General features: G+C 36.6%; 1 protein-coding gene across 1 annotated transcript in view; it reads left to right on the forward strand.

Annotated features, from left to right (window-relative positions):
* Positions 1-4,760: 4,760 nt before the first annotated feature.
* Positions 4,761-20,274, forward strand: part of LOC137400451 (uncharacterized) — a 72,159-nt gene continuing 56,645 nt past the window's right edge. The window contains exons 1-12 of the mRNA XM_068086777.1: positions 4,761-4,857; positions 5,697-5,813; positions 6,298-6,486; positions 9,168-9,410; positions 9,566-9,727; positions 11,038-11,229; positions 11,737-11,964; positions 13,111-13,242; positions 14,211-14,351; positions 14,934-14,998; positions 16,053-16,302; positions 18,155-18,364. Coding sequence (XP_067942878.1) covers positions 4,812-4,857; positions 5,697-5,813; positions 6,298-6,486; positions 9,168-9,410; positions 9,566-9,727; positions 11,038-11,229; positions 11,737-11,964; positions 13,111-13,242; positions 14,211-14,351; positions 14,934-14,998; positions 16,053-16,302; positions 18,155-18,364 — 1,975 coding nt within the window. The 5' untranslated portion in view covers positions 4,761-4,811. The remainder of the gene's footprint in view (positions 4,858-5,696; positions 5,814-6,297; positions 6,487-9,167; positions 9,411-9,565; positions 9,728-11,037; positions 11,230-11,736; positions 11,965-13,110; positions 13,243-14,210; positions 14,352-14,933; positions 14,999-16,052; positions 16,303-18,154; positions 18,365-20,274) is intronic.

A 20,274-nucleotide genomic window follows, 5' to 3' on the forward strand; every position in this document is an offset into this window, starting at 1 on the left:
TATTTTCATCGGAGTGATGTCATTCCGTAGCTCAGGTTTTCTCTATCTTCTTTTGACAATCACAAATTTTGGAGCAGTCAGTGACTTGTTTTAAGGTAGAAGAGATCATTCACATCTAGTAGTTTTATTATGGCTCCACTATAAACAGGTGTGCACCAAGTAAATGCATTACTACTGTAGCCATCTTCTGTGGTCCACCACCAATGATAGAGGATGGGTACGCCTCCAACTCTACCGGAGTGCTTTTTGGAGACAACGCTACTTACAGCTGCTTTGATGGTAGAAGAGTCATAGGAACTAACCTTGTCACCTGCATGGCCAACAAGCAGTGGTCTGACCCACCCAGCTGTAGCAGTATGTTACTATTATAGTTATTACTGTTTGAGATGTCTAGCCGTACAGACAAGAGGTTTCCACATATGACTGACTTCTTGTTCTTGTGATTTTTAAATATTATTAGTCAGGGAAAAGGAAGCTTTTGATATCGGTCATTTTACTACCTAATAGAAAAAGTTTTTTTTGAGGCTATGTTGTACTATGCAAAAGTTTGATTAGTTTTAACTTTCCATATTCTTTTCTCTATATATAATTTGTTTTCATTTGTCTGTTTGTTTGTTCTCTATGGAAACTAGCTTTGAATTAAACTAACTGTCTAGAAATTTCCATGTGGTTTTTGATACTTTAAGATATTTTGAAATCATCATCTTTAAATGATTTTAAGGTGATGATTTCATCTTAAAACTGACCTTAAAGGTGAGGTTTTAACAAGACAACAAAAATCTTGGCTAATATAGGGTTTGAACCTATGGCACTGAAGTTATTAAACTGATGCTTAAACCAACAGAGCTAACCAGCCATCTTTTTAGAACCTAAGAATAATTGCGCTAGCTCCCTTAGGTAAATCAACTACTTAAGATTCTTCAAGATACTGCTAGAGGTTTCTTGAAGAATATATAAGTAAATCTCATATTTATTGGTTTTATTGAACACGACAACATCACTTAAAATTACATCTAGTAATTTGCATTTATATTATATATATATATTATATATATTATTTATATTCATTAGAAGTGATAGTGATTTTAAGAAAGTCATACAAAATGCCTTTTAAGAAAAGATCTACACTTGGCAGAGAATGTCCAACAGATAAATAAAGTTGGAAATTACATCACCTGCAATATTCATTGCATAGAAGGGACCCATTTTATATTTCCACAATGATATTATGAAAAACAATTTGTTTTTGTGAGATAATTCATACGCTTATGACATAAAAAAAGTTAACTTATATTATTTATAAAACTTTAAAAACATTAAATTAAGATATCGTAATTTATTCGAATTTGTTAAGATTTTCAATATGCAGTTTCGCTAAACTAGAATCTACATAAAACATTAGTGGAAATCTATTGCAAATTTTTTACTTCTTTGCAGATCTGACATGCTCACTGGCGCAGCCAACTGATGGTATTGCCTCCCACAAGCTTAGGGACGGTACCGCTGCCCCCATCAATGACACAACATACGGATTTGGAGCCGTTGTTGAACTGCAATGCGCTGATGGATACTATGTAGAAGGTGTTACATCTATAGTTTGTGAAGGGGGAGATGGGTGGACCGATGAACTTGGATACTGTGAAAGTAGGTTCTCAGTCTCAATGATGTGTCATAAATATTTTTAATATTAGTAACCAACAAATAAAAATTATTTAGACAACAACCTGTCTTCGAGTCTGGCCATCTGATAACCTAGAAAATGAGAAAATCCTTGATATGCTTTTTGTAGCATTTCATAAAAACCTAATTTTTTCCGCTCATTTGGTTGTTTACTTTAACACTTTAGCTCAGCTGTCAAGAGTTGTGCTTCACAAGCTGACAAGAATCTAATTGAAGTTTTCAAAAATTAGAATGAGATAATTTTCATCATTTACAACAATTTATGTTTACACCTGCTGCGCCTTGTTTCCATGGTTACATCTATACTATTTTACTTTACTTTGTTACCCTCTTGGTACTTGTATAATCAGCAGACCTTGACCTTTGGCGTAATGCTAAATTTATTGTGTCACAACGTAATCAGAAAAAATATGGCAGTTTATGAAATACTAGTATATCTTAAAGCCCAGTTACTCTATTATATAAGTCTTATTCAATATTGCTTTGCTTTTGATCTGGTTTAATATACCAGAGGTAAGCACGGGAGTAGCCGTGGTTCAATGTTAGGGCACTGATTCGTGAGCGGTAAGTCAGGGGTTCGAGCCCCATAAGGTCCATTAGTGGTGTTAGGAAAGGCATCCAGTCACAATCAATCCTGCACTACATTTGTCTAAAGTAAGGTGAACCTGTTCAGCAAAGCCTGAGGGTATCAGGCCATACGCAAGTCATCAATAGACGTAACTTCTCTCGATTGGTCAGATATTACTGTATACTGTTTCTATTATGCTATATTTTTTCTAAAGAATATAAGCTAACCTCGGGCTTCTATCATGTCTCTAGACATGTTTTCTGTTGTGATGGCTGCAGTATAAGGTAAGAATTGAAAACTTGTCTTTCAACAGCCTAGATAGAACTGCTCTCAAATAATCTCAGTCTTGCAGTTAAATAATAAATCAGTTTTACACAATTGAACTTGCATTTTAGGGGTGCTATGCTACTACCAGCCCGTAGTTGAAGGACTTATGACAAGAAGTACGCGTGACGAGTTGGTGGCTAGCGGTGGTGTTGATTCTTTGGTAGAGTCACTGAAGTATTTTTTCCAGCAATTCACTCTGGTGCCCGAGTTCCATGCCCTGTTGTTTGTTCGCTTTGAAGAAGAGGTAAGAATTTGACAGATCAACTTGTGTTGTCTCCATCCTTTACTTACTTATAGAATAGGCTAAACATCACAGTAATCAGTATGGGGGCCTTGATGTGAGCTCTCGCTGCATTTACGCAACGAAATGTTTATCTAAGGCAAGAGTGGGGAATCTACTTGGTACTGCGGGCCGCATGAATTGCATTATATTAATGGCGGGCCGTAACATAAACCTGACTTTCAAATTACGCACAAAACACTCAAAATACACGAGTGATTTTTATTGACAACAATACAACAACAATACAACAATACTACAACAATCAATTCTTTCACGAATTTTCCTTCGATGTGGTGTTTCAGCTTTTTGCAATTAGTTAGCTAATTTCATAACTCGCTTAAATAATATCATTATCGGTCTTGCAATACCTTTCAAAGCACTGCCCTGTCAACTTTTTAAGATTACCGTGGCAGGAATCAAAATGGCGCTGCAGATTTGACTTTCTCATTGCTGCTGCATGTTTGCCACAGACAAGAGAGACGGGCTTTACACTAATTTCAACAAAGAATGAAGAGCTTTCCCAATCTTTGTTGAACATTCTACCTTCAACTATCTTTCTCCTTTTAGCCGAAGCCATTTTGCAAATTCCAAATTCAATGGCAACTTCAACTAAAAATTAGTAACTAAATGTAGTTTGCATATTTACTAGTACTAGCCTGATGCCCATGCGATTGTGATGTCAGTGGGTGTGTATGAGCATGCATGCCGTGTGTGCCCAGCCAGTGAGACAGCATTGGTCTAGCACGCGAAGCTTGGCAAAACAAGAAGGCGAGGTTAGTTATAACGTTTGTAAAGTCGCCAATAGAAAATTATGCCATTACAAGGCTGAGAGCGACGTTGATATGAAAGCCAAATGCTGGCAAGGTCATCTCAAGAAAATATTTAATCGGTTACAACTTATGAACTAGGGCCACATTAAAACGTCTCGCGGGCCACATGCAGCCCGCGGGCCGCAGGTTCCTCACTCCTGATCTAAGGCCTGAAGCGTGAGCCTCCTCAGAAATATTCCTCAGGAGCCTCCTATTGTGACTGACTTCAAGGTTTTGTTGTCTGCCTTCTGTTGACTTCTTTTGTGTTAAGAGACTAGATTTAGTACATTTGCCTACAGATTTAGAATAGCCTTTCACATATTAAACTTTTTTTGGTTTACTTACGACCAATACGTATTGCTGCGTTATTCATACTCGTACCCTGGCAGTCTGGTGAACCATGAGAGATAGTTAAGTGTAGTCACTATCTATATCTGCAATTAGCCTCCAATGCTATTAGGTGGTTGATTGGAGGGGAAGGGGGTGTACTAGGTTGCTATAATGAAAGTTGGAACTTCCAAATTCCGTAAAGCTTTTTCAATCTTCAGCCATGGCTTTGGCCAGATTGGCGGAAAGACATGGACAGGCACGGCTCTTATTATAGTAAATATCATACGTAGTTTTATTTAGTTTTGCAATTTTGTTTTGGCAATAACAATCAGTGCAGTCTGCTAAATGGCATATAATCGATGAACAGTACAAAGCTGCGTGTCAAAAGGGGATCAATTGCAGGGAAAGTACACGCTTAATCACATACATTTTATATTATTCATTTAAAATGTATGCAATATGTTTACATATAAAATTTAGTATATCATATATACATATAACCATATCATTTGCATTATACATTACATTTTTAACTGATTGCTGGCTGGTTAATATTTTCATATGATTTTATTTTTTTGGATAGTAGCAGTTGTATAGATTCTTCATCTGCACCAAAAAGTTTATCACTGATTGTATGTATTTTGCAGTCTGGCCAACAAGTTGAGCCATAAATGTGTATAATAATAACTTTGAATCACAACCATGAGTAAGAATTGCACAATTTAATAAAACTGTATAATTTTGTTTTCAGCTGTTTGTTCACTGTCGCAGCGGCTTCGTTGTTGAAGACTCGCAGAATGACACCACTACGATTATGTGTACAGGAAAAGGGCTTTTTAATGAAATACCCAAATGCGTTGGTGAGTATTACTTATTTCAACCAAAGCATGCTCTTGAGTGCCAATGGCTTAGATGGGTAACTAATGCATTAAAAACATTGATGTATGTACTCGTATGGGTCGGTTTCTTTTTCAAGTACAACAAGAGAGAAACTGATTTTTAAGGCGGACTAGGCGTCCCTTGTTATTCATATCAGATATGAGAACTTGCATCGACTTGACTCTTTACATTACCCTAGGACACTTATGTCGTCGCCTCATCTAACTTTCGCGTTTTCGCGGAGTCATCCTCTCGCGAAAATTTCATGAGCGAAACTAAATTATCATAACAAACGAGCGAAAACGCGAAATTAAATAGCTTTGTTGATTGATAGTCCAAGAAACAAATGGCAGCAAGCGTTCAAATTGCATTATCGATCTTGTTCACACAATTCTACCTGCGGTTCACAATTACAAACTAGTCCCAAATTGAAATTTTTTTCTTATCAGTGAACTGGACCTGAAGAATCTAATCTGTTTGTTCCACTGCATTTATTTTCACATCACTATATTTGTGTGCTACTCTGTGTGCTACTCACAAAACTAAATACTAGCGAAATAAAAGTGTCCTAGGCTATATGGAAATTCTTACATAATACGAAGCAAAAGGTTAAAGGTTACAGGTTAAAAGGAATCTCTCTATGAAGATTGCAATGTAATTCTTTTTACATACCTATCATTAAAGTAACAATGATCATCTATTCATCTATTTCAATAAATATAATTTATGTACATTCACCTGCAACTCAACTTTGTAGCTCACTTCACTTGCTAAATCATAGTCATCATTTTCACACACACACACTTTCTTACCTTACCAGATACAAATGAATGCAACAGCGATCCGTGTGAGCAGTACTGTACAAATACACCTGGCAGCTACTATTGCAGCTGTGGCCTTGAATATGAACTCTCCGCTGATGGCCACAACTGTTCATGTAAGTATATTATCAAGTTGTTGTCACTCTCTTCTAAATGCATTTCCTGCTAAAGGAGGGCTGCATTACGTTGATATCAAAAATGGTTTCAAGCCTTGAGAATAAGCGACTTTTTTAAGCAGCGTCCTCTTAAAATTGGTGTTACAACATTTTTCAACCAGTTTCACAAAAGTTTTGTAAATTTGAACCAATTTCTTGAATTATTTTGACAAGTTGTTGCTGTATGCGTCCTGCGAGCTTGGCTCATCTCTCACACGCATATGATACAAATAAATAACTGAATGAACTCAGATTTACCGAAAGATCGAATCCGTTTTTGAATAGCTTAAATATTTTCAGCAGTCAGCTTTTAGGCTGCAAAGTCTTCTCTTGTTTCAAAATGGAAAATTTAACTTTATATTGAGATACCATCACATGGCCTCAGCACATTCCATATTAATAGAAATTTTAATTTTGCAAGTGAAATAGTATATTTTGATTTTAGTGATTCCAGGATGCACATTCAACTCAGGAGCTTGTGATCATGAGTGTGAGAGCGTTGCTCTACCTCAGTGGTATGTGTGCTCTTGCAATGCCCCTTATGTTCTCTACGATAGCCCAGGTTCTAATGGCTATGTGCAGCATCCGGCTGATACCTATGACAGACAGCTGAGAATCAATGAGTCATGCGTTTGTGAGTAGAGTATTTAAGGTCATTTGAGGTCACTTGAGGTCATTATTCGCTGTACAGTATTTACTATAATACTTTCCTTTACCTCGTTAGGGCATTTCTATTGGCTACATATTGTCCTTGGGTGCTTTGGAGTTCTCTGCTCAGAAACCTCTGAGTACGTGTGAAAATGATCTGTTAAGGTAGGGCCACACGAGACAAAATTCTCACGAAATCGGCGAAATTTGGACGAAACGATTCGTACGAATTGACATTTGGACGAATTCGTCCATCGTTGGTTGCGCACGATGAACGAATCCTGAATTGGACGAAACATCAGAAATTCCTACGAATCGTTGTTTGATTGGTCGGTTGAAAAGGTTAGTTGAATGTTGAAGGTCGTTTTCTTTGATTTTTCTGTTTGTACTGAAGCAAAGGATTGAAACGGAATCGGCTTCAATTTATCACCGCGTTCTGATTGGCTAGTTGAAAGTTAGTTTCGTACGAATCCGTGGTGAGGAAACTCCGTGTGGCAGGTCAGAAATTTCGTACGAATGGAATTTCCCAGATTAGTTGAAATTACACGATACGTGTGGCCCTACCTTTACTGTCTGGGAGTCAGCGTTGAACAAACGTTAAATATGAACTTGTACAAAATTTTAGAAGATGTTATCAGAAATTATCAGCATTTCTCTATTATTTGCAATTATTTTTAACGTTTGAGATGATCTGATTGCCAGAATGTTTCAAGATTAAAATCGACAAAACTTGATCGCATAAAAATAGGTGCGAAAATGACATCATTAGTTGCACGGCTGCCTGTCTCTTTTCTTATTGATATCGGTTATTGTGTGCAAGTTTTAGCGGTACGCATCTCTAGCATCTTTGCAACTATAGACATCACAATCACACTTTCGCTTTTTTCGACTTTTTCAAGTTTTTTCAATTTTAATCTTGAAACATCTTGGCAGTCAGATCTTCTCAAACATCAAAAACAACTGCAAATGATAGAAAATTAGTGATAGTTTTTGATAAAATCTTCTAACATTCTTTGTAAGTTCATTTAGACCTGGTTGAACCCGTGTGCTGGAAGTTATTACTTTATCAATTAGAAGATTGCCAGAGAATGAATCCAATAACACTGTTTTAGTATTCACCAAATGTGTCAGTGATACTTGAGTAGTTAGTATACCCTCCTACACATACCTCCTTCACACACCCCTACACATACCTCTACACTTACCCTCTACACATTCCTCCTACATATACTCCCTACACATACCCCCTACACACATCCCTACACACACCCCCTACACACACCCTACACATACTCCTTCACATACCCACTACACATACCCCCTACACATACCCTACACATACCACATACACATACACATACCCTACACATAACACATACACATACCCCCTACACATACCCCCTACACATACCCCTACACATACCCCCTACACATACCACATACACATACCCCCTACACATACCCCCTACACATACTCCTACACATACCCCCTACACATACCCCCTACACATACCACATACACATACCCCCTACACATACCCTACACATACCACATACACATACTTCCTACACATACCCCCTACACATACCCCTACACATACCCCCTACACATACCACCTACACATACTCCCTACATATACTCCTACACATACCCCCTACACATACCCTACACATACCACATACACATACCCCCTACACATACCCCCTACACATACTCCTACACATACCCCCTACACACACCCCTTACACATACTCCTTTGCATACCAACTACACATACCCTCTACACACACCCCCTACACATATCACATACACATACTCCCTACATATACCACATACACATACTCCCTACACATACTCCCTACACATAACCCCTACACATACCCCTACACATACCCTCTACATATACCCCTATACATACCCCTACATATACTCCCTACACACACCCCCTACACATACCCTACACATACCACATACACATACACCCTACACATAATCTCTACACATACTCCCTACACATAACCCCTATACATACCCCCTACACATACCCCCTACACATACCCCCTACATATACCACATACACATACACCCTACACATACTCCCTACACATAACCCCTATACATACCCCCTACACATACCTCTACACATACCCACCACACATACACCCTACACATACTCCCTACACATACCCCTACACATACCCATACATACCCCTATACATACCCCCTACACATACCCCCTACACATACCCCTACACATAACCCCTATACATATCCCCAACACATACACCCTACACACACCCCCCACACATACCTCTTCTACACATACCTCCTACATTACTTCCTGCACATCCCCTACAAATACCCCATATATATACCCCATGTGTAGGCAACTCCAAGGCACCTTTTAACTGTGCACTGTCTGTATCATTATTGATAAAGCACTAACTTCTAAACAAAAGACCCAATGCTATTAAAGAAGGGTTTGTAGTGGTCTAACCTTAACCAGTGAGGCATTTGACTTAGACTACTTCTCATAGCCAAATGTAAGAGTCATTTAATTGGTTTTGAGAAAATTTGAACTAAAGCGCTCCAGTTATTTAAGCTGATGAGCCAAAAGTGGATTGCCTTTGTATTATACTAAAGACTACTGCCAATGTTTTTATTAGTGCCACAGTGCCCCCTCGAGAACCTCGTTATGAAATTCAATGAGAACACAGAAATCCTGGGCCAGTACAACGACACAACTTATCCATTCTACTATGAAGACAGTGTGGAGGTCTTGTGCAAGATAGGTTACACTTTTCCTGACGGAGACCAGAGGAAAACCTTTTATTGCTCTATGTACAACATGAGCCTTGGCTGGTTCAATGACAAAAATGAATCTTTGGCGGATCTCATGTGCACTAAAGGTCAGTTACTATGCCTTTAGCTTGATGAAGCCTGAGAGATATGATTTGTAATTTTTGTGACTGATAGCTGTTGTGACAGCCTCTGCTAAGTATCTTATACATCTCTTTATAATTTGGATGACATAAACTGCAAGTGATATTTTTATACTTTTCAGAGGTCAGCTGTAATGGTGCAGTCATACCGGTGCAAGGCATCAAATATACCACTCCGTATATTCAGAACTGTAGCGTGCCTTTTTCTTATCAAATTGTCTCCACCTGTGATCTAGATATTGAAACTGGAACTTACTCTCTCTACCCAGATACTGTTTGTCAAGGTGAGCAAAATAAAATTGTCTGAATATTAAAACATTTAAAGCCCAAATCAAAAACAAATCAACAGAAAGTCACTAACAGTTCATGAGCAAATTAATAACAAATCAATCTCAAATCAATAATAAATCAATAGCAAATCAATAGCAAGCGCCTGGTACACCTATCGCCAATCAAAAATATGCATACAACTTTCTCATGCATATTGACAATAATAATTTCTTAAAGAAATGCAGTTTTGTTGGACAGTCATGGTCCTCCCTTTTTGAAACAGGGCGAGGTTTTTTGTAAGACGAATAGTATTTGCGCTGTTGAATACTCACAGATTACTCACTGAATCTACCTAGTATCAGGTGGTGACATACTATTCAATTTAATATCTATGTGTTCATAGAATGTAAGTTTGAATACATTGATTGATGCTAGTGTCACTAATTTCTTAATTGTAGGTTTTTAAGGCCTAATTTAAATAGCCAAAATTTGGAGTTGTCATCTTACGTTTGAACATTGGGAATCCCTGAAAGCATGAAAATCTTTAGATTTTTGGATTGCTTGTGCTAGATTTGATTATAATACTTATTAATGCGCAACGATAAAAACTCATTAACTTTTTAAAGCTTTTTGTAATGTTCTGATATATCCGAGTTGTTCCTTCCTTGTCACTTGTCTAGCGATAGCTGTTGGAAAAGATTCTACCCAAACAATCCTTAACTTAGTGTTTTAATAGGAGGTTTGATGCATCTGATGGTTTAGCACAATTTTGATGACTCAACGTAAAAACATCCAAATATTTGAGGATTCACAAAGAGTCACATTGTCCAATATTTAGTTTTTTAATTTTTTCTATAATCGGAGAATTTCCATGAAAGTTTCCCATGGTTTAAATAAATATTTTGTAAAAATATACAAAGACTATATATATAAGCAAAAAATTTTAAGAGTAAATTGCTAAACTATGACTAAAAGCTTAAAGAAGAAAATACGGCTCAGTACAACTCCAAAAAAAATCTAAAAATCCGACTTGAACAATTTGCAAAAAGATTAAAAGTTCGGCTTCTTCTAAACTCCTGGTGTTGTAGAACTTCTCTCAAAAGCTCCTTGTATGTTGTGGAACTGTTTTTAAGAGTTCCTGGTACTGTGGGACAACTTTCAAAAGCTTCGAATAAGTATAGAAATTTTGTTCAGAAAGACACATATCGATATTGCCATAGCAATGGCACAATTATAGACTGCGAGAGACTAGCTGTACAAAACCTAACACCAGTGTGCTTGTTAAAAAGTATGACTAACCCTGTGTATTTGCCTCCATTTTCAGTTGTCGACTGTGGAATGCCGCAGCCACAGCAGACGCTAGGCAGTGCCAACTTGTCAATAGACTGCACCACACTTGGATGCAGCTTTGAGTTTACTTGCGCTGACGGCTCTCAACCACTTCCATATCTTGAACCAATAACTGTCGTCTGTATGGAGAATGGCAAATGGAACTATTCAGATGTGTACTGTGAAGGTAAGGGAGGGAGTTGCCCAACCTCTAAATCTATGGCTTAAATATTCTTTAGTAACATGAGTTGCTAGAATCTTGCACAAGACTCTTTAGTGAACAGCAGTGTTAAAAGGTATGAACTTCGTTACCTTTTAACACCTTCGTTACCTTTAATGAAGATTTGATCAACATAAGCAAATAGGCAATATACTATACTAAAGCAACAATTATGTAATATATTACTATTTTATACATTACAATAGGTTACACTCTGTTGTATTATTATTTTGCATAAATAATATAATATTACTATTTAACAAAGTATGAAATATTCATAATTTGCTATATAACTTTAATGGAATAGTTTGGATGAAAACACCTACACAATTGACCTTTTTTCAATTAGACTTAAAACTGTACGATTGTTCTTAGTGTACCTATGTAATTTAAAGGGTTACTAATAGTAGCATAACTTATCAACTACTATGGAAAAAATATAATTTTCTTTTAAGTTAATCATCTATTACACAGGCACAACATGCAGTGATCCAGGCATGGTAGTTGGTACTCAACGCTACTCAACAGAAGACATGCTGCCAAACGTAACATTCTCTCTTGCCAACCTCAAGCTCGGAGGTCGAGTATACTATAAGTGCATAAAAGAAGGCTATGAGCTCTACAGCAACGGCAGCCCAGTCAACAGCACTTATTGCGATGGAATATCATTTAGTCCTTCAGTCGAAGATTTCGAATGCATAGGTAGGTGGCGCCACCCTCCTATAAGCATATTCTTAGCCGCAAACTCTCAGCTATTGTTGTAAATATCTCTCCATGGTCTACAAAAACCAACTTTGTAATAAACCATCTTTACATTTGTTTGGTTTTGTCACATGCTTAATACATATGTTTATGCATATTTCTGTTGAATATGCAATTTTTTCTTTACATTTGCTAATAAAACTAATGGATTTGATAATCTTTTCACCAAAAAAAACTATAAAAAAAGCTGCAGTTAACCGCTGTAGGAACCAGAACCTATGATTTTAAGCAATAAAATCATTTTTACGTGTAAATAAAATAAGAGCTGATAATGTTGATTTTGCTGATAATGTTGATGTCAAATCCAACGACGTACCTGCTGAGTTGGAAAAAAGACATTGTTTGTTCACTAAACATTATAATAAAAAAAAATTTCAATACAAAAGTGAATCGTTGAGATAGATTGCTAATAGCATTTCAGCTTGTTTTACAATCTGTACAGCACAACGTAATGTAGGGGGTCGTTAGCATGCCATCGTAAAAATATTTTTAAATGCTTATCAAATCTGCGATCTGAATATTTAGTTTACAGTATTTGTACTGGTTTTATTAACTTTTTTATTTGTTTTATTATAGTATTACATATTACTCCATGTTTACTTTGTATATTAAAATTTAGGCAAAATATTCCTTAAATCACCACAAATGTATCATGTCGTTTTTGTAACTAATAAAATGCATAAGAAAATCTCAAGAACCTAGAGGCAGTCCATTTCACAAATATTTGAAATCAGTCATCGCCCCTCCGGATGCTAAGACGAAGTTATGGAGATACTTTCAATATTTAAATTTAGTATCGATTGATATATAACATTAAAAAACAAATATGTGCTAATGAGATTTTCATAATTTTCAAGTCTATATATTTTAATCTATTGAATATTTATGAAATGCTTATGGAGATATTCAGCTATAAATTAAAAGTTCATGAATACCTTACTAGCAATCTCTGACACTCAGTTTTAAAGCCATTACTCATGACATACTAGGATGGAGCTGCTGCTAAAATAAGCATAAAGTATGGCAGCTAATTGCTGTTATCCGAGGTCAGCATCAGCTGTCACTGTCTAACTAACTTGCTTGCAGATATGCAGGCTCCTTCTATAGAGTACTGCCCTAGCAGTATAGAAGTTTTCAAGTATACGACATACAGGGGAGCTCCCTTTGAACAAGGAGAGTTCTTGGGCTATCCATCTCCAGTGTTTATGGATAATGGAGGTTGGTACATGTATGCAACTGTTCCCTGGCTTTTATAAGATCAAAACTAAGGTTACTTAAGATGCATCTATTATTCCATAACTTTTTGAGACATGCTTACTGTTTCATGGCTATCTGATATACAGCTATTGTTTCATAGTTTTCTCAGTTACATCTATTGTTCCATAATTTTCTGTGATACGTCTATTGTTCCATAATTTTCTGAGAAACATCTATTGTTCCATAACTTTCTGAGTTACATCTATTGTTCTATATTTTTATGAGATACATCTATTGTTCCATAACTTTATGAGATACACTGTTGCTCCATAATTTTTTGTGATACATCTATTGTTCCATAATTTTCTGTAATACATCTATTGTTTTATAACTTATAACTGCTATATTCTGCATACATTCATTTACTAAGGCAAACTGCAAGTTGTGAGACCTTATTGATAGATGCTCTGTTTGATGTCTTTGTAATAGTCTGTTCATATTACTGTGTTATCTTCTCCCTCATGTCACTAGGAGGCGTCTATTACTCCAGCCCAATTTATTCTAATCTTATTATCAAAACTAAACTAAAGAAGCGTCTGCTATTGCTGCTTCATGCCAGTCTATATCTGTTGCCACAAATCACCAATTGTCGTAATATTTTTGTTTGGTTATTATCTCCTTTGATGTTGATTGGGCTAGGATTGGCTTAATCCTGGCCAGTGAGAAAAAGCGGTTTTTCCTATTATAAGGCTCCTAAAAATAACACTAACAAATGTAGAAGTTGTATTTTATTAAACTAACAGTTCTATAATGCATTATAAAGTTTATAACATTATAAATTATAATTATATAACTAACAGTTTATATAATTTTACAGAACGTTTAATAAAATTTAGGATGGGTTACACACACACATGTCCTCAGTTTGTGAAAAAATGTTTTTCTCGAATAATGAATTCTCCTCTATAGTTGTTCACTCTGTCTGACAGGCATCCAGTCGATAGACATCAGCCCCTCGCTTTTCTCGCTAGACCATATCTTCTATGAAGAGGAGTTTTCTGTCGAGTTCACTGCTACCGATTTTGAAGGCCATAAGTCACCTGCCTGTCAGATCAATTTCTATGCAATCGGTAAGTCTGGCTGCCAACAATGGCTTGATGGTTCTGTATGTTGACTGCAGTGTGAAGGATACATGGGAGATAATTCTTGTTGTTATGTCTAAGATGCGTATTGTTGGAGTTGCCATATGAGGGCATGACAGATGGCATGACCCCTGTTTACCACACCCATTTATGGGGCATAAATGGGTGTGGTAAACAGGGGTGTGGTATAATAGATGGCTGTAGTAAACAGGGGTGCGATATAAATGGGGGTGATAAATAGAGGTGTGGTACAGATGGGTGTGGTAAACAGGGGTGTGGAAAATAGTAGTATAGATCATACAGGAATCTATCATGTAAGATTATCATGTACGAAGATGACAAGATTAGAATATTTTCCAGGCTTGACCAACATGTCAGCTAGTCATATTTCTTCTACATTCTAAATGTTAATCTATTGTTACTAGTCAGACCTTCCCAGAGTTAATTATCATAGAATCATTTCTTTCTGTAGACAGTTTGCTTTTGAGTAAAAACTATGACTAGGAGTGACTTTTACTGGCAATATAATCGTTTCTTTCAGTATGGTTATGATGGTTAAACTGTTTGCAGATGTGGTTACACCTGTATTAAGCTGTGAAAACCTGATCGTCGAGATCAATGAAACTCACCTTGAGGTAAGGGGTCATTGTTTGTGATTATCAACATGTAATGAGGTTCAATGATGACATATTACTGAGCACTCCATGAAATTACTGGATTAATCATCAGGGTTTTTACTGTTTGTTTAGCTTGTTTGTAATTGTTGGTAACCTAATGTAATCAAGAACGTGTGGGTAATCAATAATCTAAAATAACGTCAAATGTGATAGCTGTCAATATTTATATGAATGGTCACTAACTCAAACAGACTTTATTGTACGTATTAAAGAAATTTTATTTACTTTGATAAATCATAATACGGTAACTTTTTATTAAGCATTTGATAGTAAGTTACAACATAAATTAGGAGAATTTATACTTGTATTTGTTGACCAGTAGCTTGCAATAAATAATACAGAATGGATGTTTTTTTACAGCCAGTTTGCTAAATACTTTAGAGTTTAGGTTATTAAAAAAGAAAGTTGCAAAAGCGGGTAGCATGCTCAACGCTAAACCTCTGCAATTGGACTTTTAAAATGCAAGAAACAATTTGATGCCGCATTGTTGTTACTTGCAGGTAAATATCACTGTATACTGTTTTTATTATGTTATATTTCTTTTCTAAAGATTTTAAACCAAATTTGAGCTGCTAGATGAGCTATTTGTAGTGGCATGTTGCAGCATCAGCAAGTTCTTTAAATAGAGCCTTAGAGTTGATCTGAAATAGTCTTAAAAACAAAATTGCATAGTCTCAGTCTAAAGCAGTTTTCTACAATTGAACTTGCATTTTAAGGACACTATGCTACTACCAACCTATATACAGACATAGCAGATACATATAGATTTTTAATGAAATGAACCGCCATACTGGCTCATGGAAAAGGTCATGACCTTTTGCCTGTTGCGGTATTAGCCTATTTTTTGAGATCTTTTTAAAGACGGCTCGATAATGTTATTAAGAACTTTCTGTCAGTTATATATTCAAAAGAAAGAGAAACATAAAGCCATAAATTAATTGACATGTTACAATAAGCCTAAGATATCCTTTATGTCTATAGAATTGTCACAATCACTGATGCTTTTTTGCAGAGGACAGTAACGGAGGAGATGATTCTTTCAGTTGTTAGCTGGGATAACAATACAGATGGCTACGAAGAGGTAAAAGTGGAGTTCGGTCCCACCAGCACACTCATCAGCCCAGAGACCATGAAGTCCAAAATTAACCAGAATGCCATGGTGACGGTTTACAGATCTTTTTTCGTTGGAGACGTAGCCATGGGAATGAATCGAATGAATCACACCGTCTCAGCACACTGTAGTGTCGCCATTATTCCTAAACGTGAGTGTGTGGAGCTGAGGCTTTTGTCTCAGATTTATTGAAAAGTTTTCAAAATGACTGATGCGCTGTTTAACAACAATATTTTGACCTTGAAACCATTGATGTTAACCCTTAGAACGCTTGTAGGAAGAAGCCATTTAAAAATGCCGTAGTAACGCAATAAAGAAGTGCACTGATACTCACCTTGTTGTTTTTCAAATGCTTTACACTAAAGAGATCTCTCCCAGTAAAACATTTACTCAAATGCATAAACATTTTCTGAGTAAAAAGTTTATTATAATACTTCATTTAAAGGTAATATTATTGTTATTCATATTATTTAATAGATGCTGTCAAAACAGCAAAATAGCCACAACATTTCCAAATCAAACATCAATGGAAGACCATAATATTGTGTTTTACAACAAATAGACCAGTTGTTTCATTTTCTCATCATGATTGTTAAAAGATTAACAAACTATTTTAGTGATGTCAATATAAAACTGTAATATTTTTTTAATCAGAAGAACGACAATCAAGACAATCAAGCAAATCAAAGCCGTATTTCCTCTTATAAAATCACCTGATCACTGAAATACAGCAGCCTACATAAAATTACAGGGTGTTTGTAGTCAGCGTTTAGAATCTTGATGCTTCTGCATTATTGGGAAATAACAAACTATTTTTGGCAAATTTACTGTATGATGAATTCAATTTTAGGATATTTCCCTTTATCATTGAATGCATTTATGTAAAGTAACATAACTGTATTTATTATTCATAAATGCCAGTGTAGTACGCCGCCAGTGTAGTACGCTGCCAGTGTAGTACGCCGCCAGTGTAGTACGCCGCCAGTGTAGTACGCTGCCAGTGTAATACGCCGCCAGTGTAGTATTCTGCCAGTGTTGTACGCCGCCAGTGTAGTAAGCTGCCAGTCTCGTGCTCCGTGAGAGGGTGTTACGAGTAATAAGTATCTATACAATTAATCCGTAGCAAGGTGGTCGATTAAGACAGCTAGTAGCGTGCCTGACTGCAAAGCCGAATATCTGAGTTTGGCTTCCGTGTGATGCATTATTTTTTCTAACCTTCAACCTGGCTTCAAACTGACCGACACGGCTCTTATTATAGTAAAGATTATATTCAAACTCAAATTCAACAAAATACCTCGTAAGTTATATTATTATTAGTATGTAATAATAATCTATATATATATATTTATCAAAGTATGTCCGTATGTGTATTTATAAGATTGATTGTCCGGCTATAGCAATTATTAGAATAGTTGAAGCTGGACAACAATTCAGACGCAAAGTCATGGCTTACCGTCATTAGAAGCCTATCTTATTAAGAAGCTTCCTAAAAATTTCCATTGGCAATGTGCCTGGCTAACAGCTTGAAAGTTACAGATGTTTGACAGAGTTTTAAAACCTTTACAGCTGTCTTTATTTTTCTCTTAATTTATTTCAACTACACAAAACACTTCTCTCATGATATGTAGTTTGAAAGTGAGAATGGCAAATGTTGTTATATTATGTTAAATACAAATCAATTTTCTGTCCAAAGACTTTTTTATTACCTGATCAACGCCGGGTAGCACAGCTAGTATGATTATAATTGTAACTAAAATAATAAATGTAGTGGTAGCTCTAGCGTCAGTGGTAAGATTTTTATGTCTTTAGCATTCGCATCCGTAATGCGCTTCAAAAATAATACTAAAACAGTATATCTGTTATAGCAAGGGTAAATGCTCAGCTACCTAAGTCATTACTTTGGAGCTTAGGTGACAATTTGAGTTGTCAAAAAGTCATAAAGAAAAGCACTTTGAATATTCTTCGAAGGAAGTCTCTTCATTTTTCTTACCTTTTTATTTTAGCTGATTTGTGTGCTGAAGAGTTTGCTCCAGCCCCAGCAGACGCCAGCAGGGTCTGTGAAAGTCTTCCTGACGGCGGACGTCGATGCAACTACACATGCGACGATCCTTCATCTCTCTTCTTCCAGTTTGGAATAGACATTTTGTACAACACAGCGAGCTCGCTGTGCACTAATTCCAGCATAGGTTTTGAGCCTGTTAGAGACTGCATAGGTAAGTCATCTGAAACAGGAAGCTTGACAACGAAGTTATTGGGCTCTTGCTACAAGCTGCACACCTCTGACAGTTCCCTTAAATGTATTACTGTGATGCCATATATATAGATGCGCTCAAAATATTAGCAACGGCCTATCAGCATCTTTTAAACAGATCCCAAATTAGCCAGCGTACTACAAAACTTCCGATTTGGAGTTGTCCCACAGGATAAAGTTTGGACATGGTCTTGTTTTTTGATAAAGCCAAAAGTTCACTACATTAAATTTAAAAAGGAATGAGTTCATGATATGCCTCTATAAAGTACCATTATCGTGAGCCAGCTATATTGGATTTAAAACAATTTAAAAACAAAAAACTAATAATTGCTATTGTTTGTAAACAGTAAGACCAATTAATGATTTTTAATTAGTGTAATTAGTTTAATTATCTCTTGCTCAGTTGCAAAAACTCCTTATTAACATTTTTTGTGGCACTCAAAAAACTCTGCATTATAAATGTAGTGGTTCTTGCTCAGAATCTCCTAAATACCTTGTTTGAATTATGCGTGTAATAACTTACCATGAGGCAGAAAATTCTAAAACAATTTTTAGTCCCTTTTAATACGCTCGATGCCGAAGCTCTACTATTAGAATTAGAAGGCTGTTGAATGTTTGTCCAATTTGATAGAGAAATATTCAGTTGTTTCAGCACCTTCAGACACGCTGCTTTGTTGTTACACACTCAACACCACACCAGTAAGATACAGACATCAATATTTCTAGCTAGAATATAGCACGAGTATAATACCTGCACCATAGATATATATATCTATGACCTGCACCAACTTATTGCTGTCATTCTATAAGAGCCATCACAACCTCAAGTGTAAACCAAGTCCAATTGCAAACTTTTTATTTTAGCAATGCCTCGAAAGTCGAGAAAGATGTTTGCTTGGCTGCCTACAAACAGTGGCTGTGCCTGTACCCTTTAATGGTATTTTTAATTGCTTGTTGCACAAATAATGACTCTAGACTAGAATCTAAACTAGACATGTGTGAATGCAGCAGCAAGACAATCTCAATGACTGGAGATATGTCCAGTTGCAGAAAGCAATTTAAAGTTTGATGTGGTTCCCATCACATCAATCTTGTTAGTTACACTCACATACCACACGCAGCCAGCGCCTTTTTTGGGAATTGAACCCTGTCCTGAACTTGTTGTTTGCAGGACAGGCATCTAGACCACTAGGCCACTAGGCCATGGCTCCTCTAGCTTTGTGAACTCTTAATTTGTAAATAGAAAAATGATTGGCTGTCTAATAGCCTTAGTTACACTCACACATATCATGGAGGAATCTCTGTTAGTCTGTCTTGCTGCTCCACTGACAGGCTGAAGGCTGGTTCACGCTATATCCCCATATGTTGGTGTTAATCCCACGATACTTCGGTGACCGTCTGTAGTAACGATGTTCACACTATCACAGACATATCCACGTTTACATCAGCAAATAGTCCACAATATAGCATTATCATTATACAATGCTGTCACGGAAGCGATGAAATACTTGTCATGCAAAAACTGCCATGAAATAAAATGTAGATTAAGCAATCCACGATGGCCAATTACCATTGCCGAAGCAACTTGTACATTGCACGGGCTGTCGTGGATGGTCGGCGAATCATCAGCAAAGTTTGACGGCCAAATCTTTCTCGACATATCCGCGTTCCCTCGACGATGCTATCGGTGTATGGTAAAAATAGGTGACAAATAATCGTCGAGAGGACAGCCCTGACATACGGCTTTATAATGCGAACCAGCCTCATGTGTCTCAAACATCCACTTTACCATTGAGACAACTTTCAGGAAATACATGTGCCATATATTTATTTGTAGCGTCAATGTTTTAGCATAGTCACCTGCCTAACAAT

The sequence above is a fragment of the Watersipora subatra genome, chromosome 7, assembly GCF_963576615.1.
Source record: "Watersipora subatra chromosome 7, tzWatSuba1.1, whole genome shotgun sequence".
Taxonomy (NCBI): Eukaryota; Metazoa; Bryozoa; class Gymnolaemata; order Cheilostomatida; family Watersiporidae; genus Watersipora; species Watersipora subatra.